The sequence below is a fragment of the Lipotes vexillifer genome, unplaced genomic scaffold (assembly GCF_000442215.2).
Source record: "Lipotes vexillifer unplaced genomic scaffold, Lipotes_vexillifer_v1.1 scaffold132, whole genome shotgun sequence".
Lineage (NCBI taxonomy): Eukaryota > Metazoa > Chordata > Mammalia > Artiodactyla > Lipotidae > Lipotes > Lipotes vexillifer.
This window is the reverse complement of record NW_006782535.1, coordinates 801,580-817,317: the sequence shown is the minus strand read 5'-3', so window position 1 is coordinate 817,317 and position 15,738 is coordinate 801,580. Positions and strand designations below refer to the sequence as shown.

General features: G+C 44.1%; 1 protein-coding gene across 2 annotated transcripts in view; it reads right to left on the bottom strand.

The window, feature by feature from the left end:
- The window catches only part of ANKRD10 (ankyrin repeat domain 10), a 32,240-nt gene extending 18,244 nt beyond the window's left edge, over positions 1-13,996 (bottom strand). Inside the window, exons 1-3 of one of the 2 annotated variants that reach the window (XM_007455316.1) lie at positions 13,712-13,996; positions 10,009-10,161; positions 6,198-6,289 (exon numbers count right to left, since the gene is read on the bottom strand). In XM_007455316.1, the coding sequence (XP_007455378.1) occupies positions 6,198-6,289; positions 10,009-10,161; positions 13,712-13,921 (455 nt within the window). In that variant the 5' untranslated portion in view covers positions 13,922-13,996. The remainder of the gene's footprint in view (positions 1-6,197; positions 6,290-10,008; positions 10,162-13,711) is intronic. The other variant, XM_007455317.1, reaches the window with a different exon arrangement.
- Between the last annotated feature and the right edge of the window lie 1,742 nt (positions 13,997-15,738).

The window sequence follows — 15,738 nt, the reverse complement described above, 5'->3', positions numbered from 1 at the left end:
TGCTGAATAACTGGCAAAATAAACTTTTTTTAAAACTTTACTAAAGTTAAAACATAAAGGCTCATATACTATATTTTCTGTAATAAAATTCTGAATAGAATGTTAAGACTTATTATACCTAAGAGTGTCTCCCCAAAGAACTTTAAAACAAAACCCCACTCTGCTGACAGCTAATCCCCCATCTATTTTCCACTTATAGTGTCACAACGTCAGAATATGAGAAGCCGTTCTAATAAGTTTTTCTTTTTCTTTTTTTTTTTAAATTTGCAGAACCACGGATCAGGAAGTATCTGAAATATACTTTTCAGAATCTGAGTTGTCACATCACCTTCAGGATGTTTTTTTTGTTAATGCCATGTGACAATAAAGATGACCACAATTTTCATATAAAGAATATTTCTGTTAAAATTCTGATCTCAACTTAACTATTGTTAGTTTACAAGTAAATAGGTAGATATCATAAATTAGGGTAAGCAAAGCATGCAAATCTAAAGAATCTATATCTGAACTCCTAGATTAGCATTAAAACCAATCACCGCAACAAATACCTCAACAGTATGCCTCGAGTGGAGAAAGGAAGCCATACTGAACATTCAATGCCACAACTGTAAGGTTTTCGGAGAAGCACCTGTGGCAGTTTCAGCAGTTTCTATATGGAATGCTCCCCCTTTCTAGGATTACTTGAAAAAATCAAGTCAATTCGAATTACGTAGCTGTAAAACATTGACATGTGTAGTTTTTACAGATTCAGAATCTTCTTTGTGATTTAAAACGGGCAATGGTTCATAAAACAGGAAACTTAAATAATAAGGGATCACATATTTGCAGGCAACATTTTGATTAAAAATACATATACATACATGAGGTGCGGAAGCACATTTACTGAGCGTAAGCCATTGTCATGTGACCACCTTGACCAAGAGCTATTGCTCTAAAACACTGCCTTTTCAATTACTTCTAGTAATTTTTAGCATGAAGCCAATTTAATTATGTCAGTTATTTCAACAAAAGTTTAACAGTATGGACTAAAAACCATTAACTCACGATTCTGGTTACTTTAAAATTTGGTATGCTGTATCTCAAATACATTAGTAACTATTCCTAGATGGAAATAAGCAAATACATGGAATCATTAAAAAAAAAAAAAAAGATAAAAAAACATTACTAAATGTCCATTTGTACAGACAAAACATTACAAACATCTAAAATTTCTTCAGTAAAAGGAAAACGTGTATTTTTAACCCTTTGGTATCCAAACTCTTAAATACGTAATTATGAAGACTTTCTTAAATATATTCTTCAGGTAACAATAGGAAGAAACTATTTTTTAAAGTTTCTACTTGAATAAATTTGGTGCCAAGTTTTCAATTCAAGTTCAACATTACTGAGGACAGTTTTATGTTGCAACTGAACCCCAGCTATGTTTGCATACATTAAAATATAACAGCATCATTCAAAGAGTCTGATGAAATATTTAACCTGCTCCCACTATAATTTAGCAAAGGAAAAGACATTTGAATTTAGAAATCATTGGTTTTACTTGAAAGCACTATATAAAAGCAGTGCTTAAACAAATATTAAAACCTATATATATTCAAGCTGTTATGAAAAACAATCAAAATTCTAAACTGAATTTGTCAACAACTCTAGAACACTGTCAGCCTGCTATCTATCTGCTCCTTTCCAGCAGGCAGAACTTCATCAGCTACCTCGGGAAGTAATTCCTCCACCTTGCCTGCAACAGCTTAATAAAAGGAAAAAAGAGCCAGGAAATTGCAAGATCAGACAAGACTGCTGTAGTGACAAGTAAGTCAGGGAGGGAACACTAGGTCAGGACTGGAATGCACAGGATCCAAGATCAGAAACCACTAATTCAGAGTTACACTGCTAATAAATTTCATGGTTGGACTATTATTCTGAAGGGCAAATAGGTGAACAAATGAAAAGAAACCACAAACTTCAAACATGAATAAATGTCTAATGAAGTTTGCCAAGGGCAAAAGCTGCAAAACAACTTCCGACACTAATATTAAATAGGCTCATCACATGATTAGCCCTAATGAAAATTTAGCTTCTAGACAGAGCTCTACGGGTAAGCAAATAAAGGTGGGTCATAAACATGGACCAAACTAAACCAACTCCATTTCAATTAAGAATTTTTAAAAGTTCAGCAAAATACTTTCCCCTGCAACATTCAAAAAAGTCTATTATGACCACATTTTAAGACTTCTGTCACTAAAGCCAACTGTGTCTATTTTCTAAATTAGGCAAGAAAGATTTTTTCAGAGTGAATCTCTGAACTTGCTTATATAAGGTTATAGATGCTTCTCCAGCTATCTGATGATCACAGTTAAGCTCCTCTTGGGATGAAAACAATTAAGTTAAAATATATGTAACCCACTGGAAGATGTGGTTACCACAGAATCAATGGCTTCTACAGAAATGCTCTCCTACAAAAAGCTATGGGACTTTGCCACAACATAATTAAACACTGGTACCTGGTATAATGCGGTATTAAAATGGACTAGCAAATTGGCCTTAGATGCAGGCAATTCTGAATCTCTAAATCTCACTAAATCCCTTCATTTCTACTCTGAGGCATTAAAAAAAAATCTACTTTTATATCTGGTTGATATGGAAACATTCTCCACTACATCTCTCAAGAAAATAAAAACAAAAATAACCAAAATCAGTCAGTGCCAAAATACTAAAAGGAAAGATAATTCAAGGCTAGAAATGTGTACTTTACAAAGTTGTTTGTAAAAGGTCTTTTTAAAAAAATTTATATATATATATATATATAAATTTTTCTTTTGTAAAAGTAAATGCAACACATAAACATTCAGGATTGATCCCAATCTTTTGGAGTCAGGGAGGAAATGTTTGATTGAATCACCATGCAGGTTACATTCATCTTCCACTGGCATGACTAGAGCCCCCAAGTCACCTGAACAGAACAGTGCCCAGCTGGCCTGTGGGAACACAAATAGGCTCTCTTGCTTCTCCTCATTGGTCACATAAAAGGTGGTCTTAATTATCAGCAGACAGCAAATTTTCAAGAGTCCTTCTCTGAAATCACATTAAAACTTAATTTTATATTGTTACTTATTTGATCATCCAAAAGAAAAATAAGGCAACAACTTTTCCATGTTACTATATGTCCTTCCTCCAATCAAAAACCCTTTGTGTTTGTGCAAGTAGCATTCAAATCCTGGCTGCAATGAAGAACTGAACTGCCATATAAGCAAAGTTTAGGATGATGACAGTTTAACTTACTTAATAAAAACTCCCTACTTGAGAAAAAAATGAGTGAGAAGCGTCTGTAGAGGTTTAGATCATTTAAAGTATCCAAGCATTCAGTCTGGTCACAGAACTGACACTTAATCCTGTGTGTTTTTATTTTTAGATGTAAACAGTAACAATGACAATCATATAAGGAGAAACAAAACCTCACATGAAAAAGAAAACTTGGCACCAAAACTCAAGATGTAAAATAAGAGAAGAAAAAGAAACTCCATCAACATACTCACGTGTGGTGCTAGAAAATGTGCTACGATGCACAGCAGCTGACATGCGTTATCTTACAGATGCAGCCTACATTGACAAGTAGGTTATGTAACAAACCATTCTAGCCACAGATGCCTGGTACGCTTGCCCTCACCATTATCTACCCGATGACCAAAAAAGCAGCAACTTAAGATTTTGGCCACTTTACATAGCAAATATATAAAAAGCAAAGTAGGAATTAACAACAAAATTATTAATTACCACCAAGTGTGATAAAATACTGATACAAGACAGCTTTTAATCTGGTCACGGAAAAAGGAAAAATTTCCACCAACTCCTAAACACTATAGCATGTAATATTAAAATTAATAATCTGGCTCACTTTGAACTGGGAACAAAATAAGTTAACTTCAAGTAAGTAAATTAATTCTGTGCCCCTTGATGACCTTAAAAGAAAAAGGCATTTTTATCTGCTAGGACTACACTTTACCACGTGAGCAACATAAACAGGAAACAAAAGAGATCTAAGTCCCATAATTTGGGGGAATCAAACTATTATGTGTTGGTAGAGACTAAAAGTGTTAAACTATAAAAATGTGCAGAATAGATATTAAAAAGCAATGTACAATTTAGCTTACTGGCGAAACTGACATTTTATCTAGATGTTAAAACTAAATAACCACATATTCAATAGCAATAAATAATGATTACTTGTGCTCTATCTCCAGGCCAAAGACATATAATTTTAAAAATTGCTTTTGGCTAGGTGGCTCAGGCTAAATATTTCTTCTAAAAAATATCTGAAAGTTCAGTCAAGGGAAATCACCATATGCAGGGTCTTGAGGGAGTGGCTCTTATACTGAGAAGGAAAAACAAACTGGCACTCGAGGCCATGCTCAGTCACACTTGGTGGGAAAGAGACACTTGAGGGTCCTGTAACAAGGACAGAATCGTAAATAAAATGATCTCATTTTAAAAAGACACCTATTAAAAAAAGGACATAGCGCAAGAAAGATATTTATTGGTTCAAAGGATTAAACTATCCATTAAAGTGAATAAAACTAACATCTTAGTAATAAAATGCTCAGGACCAATTAGAGTACTGTTTAGAAAGATAAGTCACTGAAAAGATCAACTTCTAATTATTCATTATTTCAATAAATGACAATTAAGGAATTTAATCAATTATTTTACGACTCTGTATTTTATAATCAAAGCTTCTGTTATTAAAATTAAAGTTTTAAATCTAAAAAACAGCTAAGAAAACTGCATCTACAACGTTGCTTTAAAGCAATGCAATGAGAATCATCTTGATGTTTTCTAAACTGTGTAATATATATTCATATTATCAATTGTTTTTACGTTACCTTAAATTATAACTACATATGAAGTCACAAGGTTCCCTGCAATGTAACAGTTAACACAGGTCATATTTATAACACTAAATGGCTACATAAGTAAATGATCCAAGCCCAAACTAATGTCTAATCTTAACAATAATACTTAATGAAACAGAAGCTAAGATACTAAGAGCCTAATGATAGCCCTTGGTATCAAACAGGCCTTTCATTAACCTATATGGTTCTGCTGTCCAGGATCTGTTTTCAATATTTATTATAATACAGAGTCAAAACAATGAAGTGGAAACCAAAGGGTTAAACTAAGTCAGTTTTGTGGGTTTTATTTCTCCCAAAGTCTAAATTTTCATATTTCCAATTAGAATAAAGTGGTTTGTAATTAATTTTTATGAAATATTCAAGACACTCAAGGTAAAACAAAAAAGCTGATATTATCATAGTTATTTTGGTTATTACAGCTCTATAGCTTACACTCAATATTTAAGGGTGAAAACCGCATCCATTTTGTTAATGCTGTGAACTGCAGAAGAAAAATTTTTACAATGAATCTTTAAGAGAAAGTTAATACAAATGAATTAAATACTGAAATAAACGTATAATGCCATGGCTAGCTAATGATTTGCATACAAGATCACATTTTAAAATTAATACACTTAAATGTTAATACTGTTCTCTCAAGCTAGAAATCAGCCAGTTGATGTAAACTGGGCTAAAACAAGGATATTCTAAAATAATGCCATCAGTATCAAAAACTCAGAGTGAGTTTTTAAGTCTTTAATGTGTACAGCTCCATTTTACAAGGAATTATAAAATCATTGAAGAATCATAACAGGTTTTAAAACATAAGATGTTCTCATATCTGCTAAAAGATGAGGAAACCATCTTTTTAGCAAAATTAAGAAAAGCTAACTGTCTGCAAGAATTTTTTTGAGCCAGAGAGGCCTGAAAATATATTCTAATCCAATTCGAGGCACTCATTCTGAAATTAAAACTTGGCAAAGTTTGAAGACTTGCCCACAGTGACACAATTAGTCAGTGGTAAAGTCAACAATGCCAGGCTCCAAATTTAATGAGTTAACTGTTCCTACCACCCTAATATGCTCTCTCTCTCACGGCAAGAACGCTGAGGCTGCTGGGATTCAGCCCCTTCTGCTAGTGGTCAACTCAACTCACACAACAACTTGCTCACTAACGCCAACTGATCTAAAAAGCAAAACTCTATTACCAATATTGAAAACAAAGCTCAGAACTTTTGCTTGCTCTAAATCCTGTCTCTAAACACGACACCCCTGACCACATCTTTGGTTGGCAAGAATAAATGAAGATGCTTACTCGGCATGAGCCCCGTTAGCCACCAGGGCACTAATGCAGTCCAGGCTCCCAGAGCGAGCCGCCTTGTGAATAGGAGTCTCGCCCTCACAGTCCTGAAACAACAAAAAGGAAAGCATTCAGATCCTTACAAGATTTCCACATTCTCAAGTTAATTAACAAAGGCCATGTACCATCTCATTCCTATGAAATAGAATTAAGGTGAGCCAAATCTGAAGCAGAACACAAAGAAATGTAGACGTGAAGAGAAAATAAAAGCAGACCAAGGAAGGAGCACGTTCTCCTGAATTCTTAGGTCAAGAACAAAAAAATCATGGGGCCTCTCCAACCATGACAGCACGTACACTCTAGGTGGCAATTTAGAAATAATTTTTATGATGGATCACAGCACAGATGCATGTAACACCCAAAATTATTATCCTCAGACCAAAAAATAGTAATCAAGGCCTAACAGCTAACGTCTTGGTCTAGTCCACCCACGTTCACCTATGTCCACCACAGGAGAGCCTGAGTCGAGACACACCAGTGCCTCCCCCTGGATTTTTTATCTTGAGCCTGAATTAGGACTATACTTTAGACAAGACAGCTAAAGTTAAAGGGTCAAGAAAAAAATGGGAAGGGAGAACACAGGGTCAAACACAGGCAGCTCTGTATACAACTCAGGCTGTTCTGTGATGGGGGACTTTGTTCAAGGACTTTTAGAAAGGATGCATTAGAACCTGACTGACGCTTCAGGAAACAATGTTGAAGGAGGCATAGGAAATGAGCAGACTCGGGGAAATGACTCTGAAGACTCATACACGAATCAGAAAAAAAAAAAAAAAAGAATTACTTTACACTGTGAATGGACCAAAATAAAAAACGTGAAACACAATTTCATTCATAGGCTCTCAGATAAAAAAAAAAAAAGGTAAAGAAAGATACAGCGATTAAGAGAAGGAAGTTGTTTCCATTAGAAAAACTGATTTAGGACTTTCTGCCTCAGAAATGCCAACTGACTAAGCAGCAACAGTTCCTGAATCACTCACATCCCATCATCACTGAATGCGAACTTGGCAGTAGAAAACTACACATAATTAGAGTGTAGAGTGGGGCAATGGTGCACAGTGCATGGCACTAGGAAATATTAACTCACGGGGGGAAAACTGAGGTGAGGACTAAACTAGAAAGGAGGAGTGGTAGAGCATTTCACAGAAAAATATAATATGAAAGACTCAACCACTTACTGGAGGGAAAAGTTATGTATAAGCTCAAAAGTGATGTAAAGTTTCAAACAGAATAGTCCCAATTTTGAAGAAAGAAACAAAATCATGAGGCTATACAGGGAACTATCTAGTGAAATCAGACTTAAAAAACAAAAGAAAAACCTACCCTATTGTCTGAAAAGAGGAGGGAAGGGAGACAGGAGGTACATAATAAGAACAAATAAAAATTACGTACACATATTGCCAGGAAAAGTAGAACTAAGATTTAGGTGAGATTTTGACAAACACCACAAAAACTCAAGAAAACCAAAAAGGATTTTAAAAGCTATCTTTGGTACAAGAAGAAAAATGTTTTCTATACTATTTCAAGAACAGGGTGGGATAGCAATAGATGCCAGAGAAAAAAGCAAAACTACCCTGCTCCTGTTTTGTGTTATACAAAGAGACTATTTAAGCTGGGAAGGGCAGAATAAACACTACTTAAAGAAAACTGCAACCAAGAGAATGAGAGTAAAGAGCCATTTTAAGGTTACTCACATCTCAAGTTCAGACCAGTCATATTTCAAAAATACCAAATAGTCTGTAATATGATTCTAGAACTATTGCTGGCAAACTCTGAGTCATAAAGGACAATGGGAGAGGTGCCAGAAATCCGAAAATGGACAAGTCACCTTGAATTTTAATTAAAAAAATCTTACTTCTAATCTAGTTACCAGAAACTAAAGGCAATATCAAATGCCAGAAGGGTTATTAAAGAGATGACTTACAAAAAGTGACACCCATGGGTAGCCACTATGGACTTACAAAAATAAACCACTTAAAATCTAACTTCACTTCCTCTTTGGGTAAACTTAGAACACTGAGCCTCCAGACAGCACATCTGAGCTTCAGTAACCCCTCATGCCAACCTTAGATATGGCAGAGAAGGTCTCTATTAAACTTGAGGAAAAGGAACTTGGAATGGTAAGAAACTAACATGCCAAAAGAAAAAAAGGTATGCTAAGGTTCAAAAAATTATAGGCACGCAAAGAATAAGAAAAACCTGCACCTAGTTGCATAAGTTTATGCGGGAAATGAGAAAAACTGTCTACCTTGAGATGAGCCAACAGAAAGCCTACTGGGGCCTCAGGGTCACTGAGTGCCTGTCGCAGCAGTCCAAACCGACAGCCAAGACTCGGACGGGCCGAAGCTCCGCACGTGAGACCACAGCCAACCAAGGCCCTTCCGGGAGCAGTGCCAAGACACTTAAGAAACCCAAGCGATACCCTCGTACATGAGAGGACATGAGGATGCTGAGCCAAGGTGGGCTGTTTAAACACAAGAGGAGAGCTGTGAGGAGAGTGGGATCTGGGGACTCTTGCCCTGGGAGCAGAGTTGAGGAGGGATTTCCACGTGGTGCTGTCTAGAGCAGCTGGGGGAAGGAGGAGGGTCTCAAATCTTTTACCTGTGGAAAATACTGAGCTGCTATACATCATTACATGAAAAAAGGGGGCTTCTGCGTTCAAAAAGATTTGAAAAGCAGCGTTAGACAATTTCTTTAGATCTCTCTAAATGTTATGTAACAATTTAATGAAAATCATCATATAGAAAATTTATACTTAAAACTCCACATGAATACTAAATATTAATTACTGCTACTCATGGGCTATCCGTATTTTACTGACAGGGAGATTGAGTTACAACCAGTAAACCACTCGTCCAAGGCCAGAGAGATGAGGAAGCAGGGCGTGCCCCTTCTACCAGGAGAAAAGGGGGTGGGGGGAGAATCCACGAGCAGGAAGGAGACTAGTGGGGACAGGCGACGCCTAGCACCACAATGGTACAGAGTCGCCCACTTGTAACTCCTGAATTCACGGACCAAAGCAACAAAGCAGTAGAGGAGCACGCGTGAAAGAAGGAAGAGTGGAGGGTAGCAGGTGACCCAAAGAGCTGTCCCACATCCAGCTTGCAGCTTAGTAACAGAAACAGGCCTAAAATCCAGGGTTCTCCTCATGCGCCCTTCCCACCCAGTCTCTTAAAGAGAAGAAACTGCCCCCTTATCCCTCACCCCCTCCCCTTTCTCACTGACCCTTGTTTTAAACCACTGCTAAAACACCCTTCCTCAATTTGGTGTCCAGGAGTCACTTCCTACAGGACACCTGGCTACTTCTCTGCGTCTGACCATCATCCCCACCCCGTACCTGAAGACAACTCATGCTGCTCAACCTGCTAATGCTACCTGAACCACACAGATGACTTAATTGCCATTCTCTTGCTGGAACAGATGTGTTCTCACAATTATCTGTGGAAACGGAGCTAAGGCAGCTGTGAACAGAGGAGCCAGGAAACCCAGGCTCAAGGCCAGGCTCCTTCACTCACCAGCTGTGACCTTGGGCAACTCACTGTGGGGCACAATAAGTCACATACAGGCGAAAGCACTCTGAACACAAGGCATTGCTATGTGATGGGCCAATTATCCACAAATAACTTCATAAACATAAGTTCCAGTTAGCCCACAGGTAAAGATATCAAACTCTAATTAACGCCTCAATTTAAAACTCAACACCATGTAATTAGAACTGGAAGACGAAAACAAAAACCAACCACGTCAATCATGGGCACTCCCTTACCGGTTTGTTAATGCTGGCTCCTGCTTGGATCAACCAGACGAGGCACTGAGGATGTCCCCCAAAAGCGGCAATGTGGGCTGGGGTCTGTGCGTAACGGGTGGTGGAGACATCCAGTGTGGCTCCAGCTCTCACTAACTGTATTAAGCACTCCAACTTGGAGAACAGCAGGAGGGGGGATGAAACAGGCATACACGTCAGTATACTACTAAACGTTACACAGATAATCTAAATTCTGTAATGGAGATGAGTGGCATTTTTTGTTAAACTTTTTTTCTGTTTAAGAAAACAAAGTTAAGTCATTCCTTCCCAGTATCATACAAATTTTAAAAGGCTTATTTAAAAGAACATTTTCCCTCGTCCTTGTAAAATAAAGTTGGTACACAGGAATAGAAAGTCGAAACAACTGACACTATACAAGTTTAAATATTTTGTTTTTCCTACAACTGAAAAAGCCCAAATCAATATAATACTGTAAATCCACTATACCTCAGTGTTTAAAAAAGCCAAAGTCAGAAAAGACTAGATTGCATATTCACAGACTTTTGTCAGAACTAAGCTTTGCCACTTGCACGCTCTATTCTAAAGAAGAAAACTGTTAAAGTGATCGGTCGGTGAACCCTTCACGGTCAAAGACAATTTTCTGCAGCCTGCACTGGCCACACTGGCTGAATACTCGATTGAGGCCCAGCTCCAGATCAGCTCCTTAGGGAAAAGATGTGTGGAGCCAGTGAGAGGGCAGCGCTTAGGCTTTTCATACTGTTTGTACAGACCGCCCCCCCCCCAGCCCCCATCAAAGATAAAAAGGCCTAGAGCACAGCTGAGCTCTGCCCCTAGCAGGTGACTAAAACAAAAAGGCACAGGAGTCAGGACAGGACTTTGCAGCCAGGCATCGGTACCATACTAGCTTCTGGAAGAAGAACCAGCACACTCAACAAATATTTAGCAAGTGCCTCCCATGTGCCAAGCACGGCGGGAGAAGGCCTGCTGTCCTCAAAGGTTTACACCGCTCCGCCCAGCATGTCCTCAGGGTCCCGTTTCCCTCCCAAAGCACAATGCAGCTGGCGAAAAAGCTCTCACTGCCAACAATTCTCCTCCTGAGAACAGACCTCAAGCGAAGAACAGCTACACTCGGGTCTCACCCCATGTCTCTTATCCTCTTTCAGCAATTTAAGCCTTTCCCTGTAAAGGACAGATCACTGCCATCAACGTTTTTGTGAGATGAACGCTCACAGTTGGTGGTACACTGATTTTTAAAACACGACCTGTCCTCTAGGAGTCTGAATCTGAGGGTAATGGCTGATAAAGAGGTACCACTTTGGTATATTTTTATCTATCGTCTTTATCAATGTACTGAGTGAAAAATGACGGCCAATCCCAGTGATAAGATGAGCAGGTCTCAAGCCCAACAAAAATGAAACAAGGATGAAAATCGCTTGGTACGCCAGAAGCGGTTAGTCTTAACATCAACCGAGAGCTCCCTGGACTTAAAATTTGTTACCTGTGGGTTGGATGTGGAAAACCCGGTTTGGAATTCTGTAAAGATACCGTTCAGTGCGACAGCTTGTAAAGGCAAGGCGTGATCAGAGTTCCTGAATAACGTTCAGTCCTCCGGGAGCGAGCAAGCCTCATAAAGAGGTGAGGACCCCTGTGCAGAGCTGGCACGTCTCTAGGAACGCGGCCTGAGGGCTGGGTGGGGTTCACAGCACGCGGAACACTCGCTCTGCTGGCTGTCGCCCAGGCTGAGCACAGCGAGCGCGTCCAGGCCCACAAACGGAGGGAAGCTGTGGGCAGGGTGCAGGGGCACAGGACCGGGAGCCTTCGCTCAGGAGTGCGGCCCGAACAGCCTTTTCGCACAGACTGAACAATACTTTCTGCGGCCCCTTCTGTATCCGAGACTCTCCGCTCACTGTGAATAACGACAACTGAACACCCTGAAGTAAATGCCTCTGGTTGCAGCTTCTGGTCTCCGGGGTTCACCTACCGCTCTCCTTCTACGGAAGCAGAGACTCCGTGAATTCTTACCGTAAAATACACAGGCGTGATATCGACCGCTCTAAGCGCTCTCGGCTACTGTTAATCCCCGGAGATGCCCGAAGCAGCCTCCGACTGGGAGACAGTCTAAGTAACCACTTGTCACGAGGCCGACGCATTTCACAGGACGTACCGGATGGTCCTACTGGGCGTCCTTCTCAACCAGGATTGGGAGGATCGGAATCCCGAGGGGAGCCGTCTCCCAGAAAGCCGTGCCTCTGCCTCTTACAAGGGCGCCTGTCCCCAAGACACAAAGGCACAAGCGATGCTGGGAAGCAACGCTTTGAGCGTTACCTCCAGCTTACTGTAAAAGTGCACAAGGCGCCCTCGGCGGGGAGACCACCCCTCGGCCTGGGGAAGCCTGCGTTCAAGGGTAGAGGGCGAAGGGCGGCAAGGAGGGCGCTTTCCGTCTTGCGCGTCGAGGCTGCTTCCCCGAGGGTGCTCGCTCTCGGCGCCGGGCTCCCGAGGGGAGCAGCGCTGCGGGGCGCGCCGCGGGCTCTCGCCCAGCCCCGGCCGAGGGCGCAGGCGGCCGGCCTCTCACCCCTGCCGTCACGACTCCCTCTCACTCCCTTCGCTAACGTAAAGCTGGCTTCACTTTGCGAGCGCGCTCAGCCCCTGCGTCGCCGCACCTCGAGCAAAGCGAAGCGGCCGCGTCAGGTGCAAAAAGGTAACTAACCACAACACAACCATCTCACCCCAAGACGGGAACACGTTTCACCATCATCCTGCCTGTGTCTCCGCAAAAGCGTTTCCTGACTTCAACCCAACCCCATCCTGTCAGGGCGAAAACGTCTTCCGAAGGCCCCGAACGGGGGGTCTCCACGTCTTCGTCACGAAAGCCACCCTGGACAACAGAACCGTGCACCTCCCTCCGCGGCCACCGCTCCCAGCGAATAACCCCCTTTACCGCACGATGAGGAAAACGCTGCCGCAGCTCTTCAGAATTCAGAGCAGCACGCTGCCCTTCCAATCTCGTGACACTTCAAACACCACAGGTTTGCCTGAGCCGGGCGAGCCGAGTCCCCAGCGCACGGACGACATTCCACACGGAAGCCCCCAGCAGCTCGGTCCGAGCGTCACCCTGCCCCGACCCAGCCGTCTGGAGGCGCCGACGGGCTGACCACGGAAACCCTCTAACCGACCTTCGGGCCGCGGCGGCCTCCCGCCCGGGCGTCCCCGTCGGAGGGGCGTCAGGAGGCCCCGCGGCCTTCCTCACAGAGGTTTTCCTCAGAGAGGCTCCGGACTCTCGCGCGCCGCCCCGCGGACCGCGTCTCCGCACCTCGACCCGAGCCGGCCGCCGCGGGAGGCCCGGCCCTCAGCACCGCCGGCGGCGAGGAGCCCTCACCCGCCCGGGCGGCGCCTCCGGGAAGCCGCCGGCGTTCGAAGCTTCCGCCGCCGCACATGCGCCCAGGGCCCCTCCAGGCGCCGCCGCCGCCGCCGCCGCCGGGCCCGCTTCCGCCCGCGCTCCCGGCACTCCCCGCGCGCCCCTCGCAGCCCAGACCGTCCGCGCCGCCGCACATGCGCCCCGGCCCCTCGGGGCGCCTTGGCGGCCGACCCAGCTTGCGCCCCGCGTTCCCGACACGCCCCGCGCCCCCCACGCCTCGGCCCCCGCCTTCTTCGACACCCCACGGCAAAACCGCGGAAGATGGCGCCTTAAAGCGCCCGCGCCCACCTTGCCGAAGTGCGCGGCCCAGTGCACGGGCGTCCAGCCGTAGAAGGAGTCCTCGGCGGCCAGGTGGGCGCGTGGCGCGTGCTGCAGCAGCGAGCAGAGCGCGGCCAGGTCCCCGTCGCGGCAGGCGCGGTGCAGCGGGAAGCGGAGCGACAGCAGCTCCTCGCTGGAGAAGCCCGCCTCCACGCCCGCGCCCGCTCCCGCCGCCGACATGGTCCGTCACCGGAGAGCGCGGGCTGGCGAGCAGAGAAGACGCGCCAGTCAGGACCCGAGAGGCCGCCGCCGCCGTCCGAGCACAAAGAAGCGAGGGCAGCACCGCCACCGCGTCCAGCCGGCTGCCGGGCCGAGCGCGCACAGGGGCGGGGCGGGGCGGGGCCTGCGGCGCCAGGACTGGGGCTGGCGCCGGGAAACGCCGGGCCAGGAGGCGGGGCCTGGGCCGTCGGGGGCGGAGACCGGGGGCCGTGGGGCGGGGCCTACTCGTGGAGCGGAGGGGAGGGGCGGGGGGCCGGGCCAGGAGCAGGGGGCGGGGTAGGGCGGGGTGTAGGGCAGGGCACTGTGCCAGGCCGTTCCCGGTTCCCTGCAGGCGGCGTGGGCTCTGCGCCGCGCCTCCTGTCCAGACCCCAGGCCCGACCGTGTCCCGACCCCCCTTGATAAAAAACTCCGGGAGGCGCAGGTTTGGGGTTTGGGCCCGGCCCTCTGAGGTTTTGGCGGCGCAGCTCTAATTCGCTCAATTAATCAGGCGGGGCGTCTGCGGGGACCTGAGGGCAGTTCCCGCGCTTTCTGTTCTGCTTGTCTGGCGAGGTGGGCTGCACGTTTTCGAGAACCCATGGCAACACTGAGAAACATGGCAGCATGCGAGGAAATACTAAATTCTCTTTCAATGATCGAGGATCACAGATTTTTTTTTAAGGTATTCTTTTCTGATTATGAGTAATACGTCAAAATCATCAGTAATTTCACTGTCAAGGGATAACCACTATTAACGTTTATGGCTATTTCCTTACAGTACTTTTGTAACCTTATGGTCTGTTTCACTTGTATATATTCGTTTTCCTTGTGTATATTGCTTTCCTTTTTTCTTCTGCAAAATTCTAAATCACTGTAATTCAGCTTTAAGTAGGTCACCAGATGTCTGGGAAGATATTGATGCATACGGTAGCACACTGCAGCATTAGTTAATAAAACAAGAAATTAGAAACCTAACGCCTAGCAAAGGGAAATTGTTAATTTATGGTATAAATGTGCAACACGGCCATCTACTCATCACACAACAAACGTGGGTTGAGTACAATAGTGGATGAAACACTGGGAAATGCTCCAGACACAGCAAAGGAGAAAACATAGCGGGTATCTCACCTTAGTGAGCAAGTACTCATGGATGGGAAGTGTGAACGAGACTTAGAATCTGTCTCCCATCAGTTAGATGAGGCAAGAAAGGAAATTTCAGTAATTCGAGCAAAATACTTTTTTGTTTGGACCAAACAGGTAGAAGTATGCTATAAACCCATTTGGAGCTTGGTCCACTCTAGGATTCAATTATTTTTCTTTGTAAACACCATGATGCTTTTAATCTAATTATCTCTTTAAGAGGTATACCTGGGACTTCCCTGGTGGTGCAGTGGTTAAGAATCCGCCTGCCAATGCGGGGAACACGGGCCCGAGCCCTGGTCGGGGAAGATCCCACATGCCGCAGAGCGACTAAGCCCCTGCACCACAATTACTGAAGCCTGCGCACCCTAGAGCCCGTGTGCCGCAGCTACTGAGCCCGCGTGCTGCAACTACTGAAGCCCGCGCACCTAGAGCCCACGCTTGGCAAGGAGAAGGCACCGCAATGAGAAGCCCGCCCACTGCAACGAAGAGTAGCCCCTGCTCGCCAAAACTATAGAGAAAGCCTGCGCACAGCAACGAAGACCCAAAGCAGCCAAAAAAAATTTTTTTCAAATAATAAGAAAATAAATAAAATTTAAAAATTAAAAAAAAAAGATATATATCTGGGCGATGACTTCCACCCTTCCTAGGAAAGAGGCAGC